Source organism: Mus pahari, chromosome 3, assembly GCF_900095145.1.
Source record: "Mus pahari chromosome 3, PAHARI_EIJ_v1.1, whole genome shotgun sequence".
NCBI lineage: Eukaryota > Metazoa > Chordata > Mammalia > Rodentia > Muridae > Mus > Mus pahari.
The window spans coordinates 73,748,842-73,751,807 of NC_034592.1; the positions used below are offsets into that span (position 1 = coordinate 73,748,842).

At 36.0% G+C, this 2,966-nt stretch overlaps 1 protein-coding gene across 1 annotated transcript; it reads left to right on the forward strand.

The window, feature by feature from the left end:
* Window positions 1–658: 658 nt before the first annotated feature.
* LOC110318794 (olfactory receptor 4S2) lies at window positions 659–1,615 on the forward strand. Its single transcript, XM_021194059.1, has one exon. The coding sequence runs from the start codon at window positions 659–661 to the stop codon at window positions 1,613–1,615; it is 957 nt and encodes a 318-aa protein (XP_021049718.1).
* The last annotated feature ends 1,351 nt before the right edge of the window (window positions 1,616–2,966 follow it).

A 2,966-nucleotide genomic window follows, 5' to 3' on the forward strand; every position in this document is an offset into this window, starting at 1 on the left:
ATATTGGGATTATTTCAGAATTAAATATGCCTAATTTAAATCTTGTTCTATGATACCACATATTAATGTTAAACTCTTTAGGTCAATTGAGAGACCATAATTTCATTTCAAGAAATCCAACTTTTATGAGAAAGGAAACCTGCAGGAGCCACTGGAGCTGTGCTGCTTGAGAATTCTGAGCAGATGTCTCATCCATACCAGGCAGTATGAAGCAGGGCAAAACTGAGCAAACATTCATATTTCTGTATAAAGATGTAGTAAGATTTGCTTATACATAAATAATATACTAGCTTCAAGCAGCAAAAACGTTTTGAAATGTAATAGAAATCTTACACAAAATAAGAGAAAAGTACATTTAGAAGCTGATGTATAAACTTTAAAAAGTACAGGGGAGCGCTCTTCAAATATCTCATGAGACTTCAAGAATTGGTTTGTATCTTTGAACTTCATTTCTCACATGAATTGAAATATCACAGAATATAAAATTGAGGTAAGTTGATCAAAAGAAATGCACTTAAAATGAAACCTAAGTATAGAAAATGTAAGTGATCAACTTCAACCAGCAGCCACTATAATCATTTATTTGTTTTATAATAGAAATAAATGTTGGTGGTCATATTTATTTGTCCTTTAGGTAATGTAATATTCTTTTGAGGATATGGCCTCAAGGACTTATTCAATAGAAGAAGTAAATAATGTCACTGAATTCATTTTCTGGGGTCTTTCTCAGAACCCTGAGGTTGAAGAAGTATGCTTTGTTGTGTTCTCCTTCTTTTACATGGTCATTCTGCTAGGAAACCTCCTCATCATGTTAACAGTTTGCAGTGGCAATCTTTTCAAGTCTCCTATGTATTTTTTCCTCAACTTTCTGTCTTTTGTGGACATTTGCTACTCCTCAGTGACAGCACCCAAGATGATTGTTGACCTGTTAGTGAAGAAAAAGACTATATCCTATGTGGGGTGCATGTTACAACTCTTTGGGGTTCATTTCTTTGGTTGTACTGAGATCTTCATTCTTACTGTCATGGCCTATGATAGATATGTGGCCATTTGTAAACCCCTCCACTATATGACTATTATGGACCGGGAGAGATGCAATAAAATGTTGTTTGGAACATGGATCGGTGGCTTCTTACATTCTATTATCCAAGTGGCTCTTGTGGTCCAGCTCCCCTTTTGTGGACCGAATGAGATTGATCACTATTTCTGTGATGTACATCCTGTACTGAAACTTGCCTGCACAGACACCTACATTGTTGGTGTTGTTGTGACAGCCAACAGTGGCACCATTGCTTTGGGAAGTTTTGTCATCTTGCTGATCTCATACACAGTCATTCTCATGTCTCTGAGAAAGCAGTCATCCGAAGGCAGACGCAAAGCTCTCTCCACTTGTGGATCCCACATTGCTGTTGTCATCATTTTTTTTGGTCCCTGTACTTTTATGTATATGCGGCCTGACACTACCTTCTCTGAGGACAAGATGGTAGCTATATTTTACACCATTATCACTCCCATGCTGAATCCTCTGATTTACACTCTAAGAAATGCAGAAGTAAAGAATGCAATGAGAAAACTGTGGGCTAGAAAGGTTTCCTGGGAAACTACTGGGAAATAGTGGAAAAATTTCTTTAGTCTTGACTAATGCCATTGTTCAGAGAAGCAATAACAGCAACAATAGAGGATTCAGAAGAAAAATAATGGGGCAATGTATTACACAGAAGTAAGATATAATAATCATGACAATATAACAATAGTTTATGTTTCAGTAATTTTCAAAAATTTGAATGGCAAAGAAATTCAATTACTCATAAGAATGCTTATATAAAAATGATTACTGTATCCTCTTTCAACTTAATTATTTTTAAATGAGATCATGCTACTGATATACTTAAGACTGTTTCTATCATTTAGAAATATGTTATTTACCTAGTAAGGTCTCAATGTTGGTATATCCTACATGTGTATGAAATCATACACATGCAAAGCACCATATCCAAGCAAATGTCTTTTTAACATGATTTTAGAAAACAAAGAGAGTATTAAGCATCATATGTTTAAAAATAGGGGTGCAACTGTCAAAGACTGTAAAAATAACACATTTAGATGGCGAAAGATTACTTTCCATTATTTGGTTTTGTAAATACTATTTCCACTCTTTATTGCTCAGTTCTTTTACTCCAACTATTAGAAGATTTGATTGACTATACTGTAAGATACCACTTTTCATTTATATCGCTCCATTTGTCCCATCCTCATTTTGGACATAAATTTCGGAGTATAAAACTTCCCATCACTGGGATCTGCAACATGAGACTTAGTTGGTAAAAAAAAAAAAGTGTATTTACCATTGTTTTATTGTATTTTGTCAAAATTTAATTATCTATTTCTACATATATATATATATATATAGGATGAGTTATGGGATTTTTTTAGTCAGCCTCAGTTATATAGCAAATACCAGGACAGCCTCAAAAACTGAGACCTCATCTCATCTGCTTTTCTTTACCCTCCTGAATCAGATAATTCTACCAAAGATTCATTTATTTCCATGTAAATGAAATGTAAAAGTTTACTAGAGTTTTGCACCTCCTTTCCAATACTTTCCTTCTGTTTCTAAAGTTCCCATTTCTTCCTATTATTATTTTATTTATATGTATTTCAAATTATGTCCCCCTTCACCAGTCTCCCCTCTACAAACACTCCTCCCAACTCCACCCCTTGCCTCTAAGAGGGTGCTCCCCCCACCCACTGTCAGCTCATCCCCCTTCACTGAGGCAACAAGCCTTCACAGGACCTAGTACCTCCCCATCCCCTTGATGTCTGAGATAAGGCAGTCCTCTGCTACATATGTAGCTGGAACCGTGGACCCACCCATGTATACTCTTTGGTTCGTGATTTGTGCGTGGGAGATCTGAGGGGTCAAGTTAGTTCTCTTCCATTGGGGTCCCTGTGCTCAGTCCAATGGT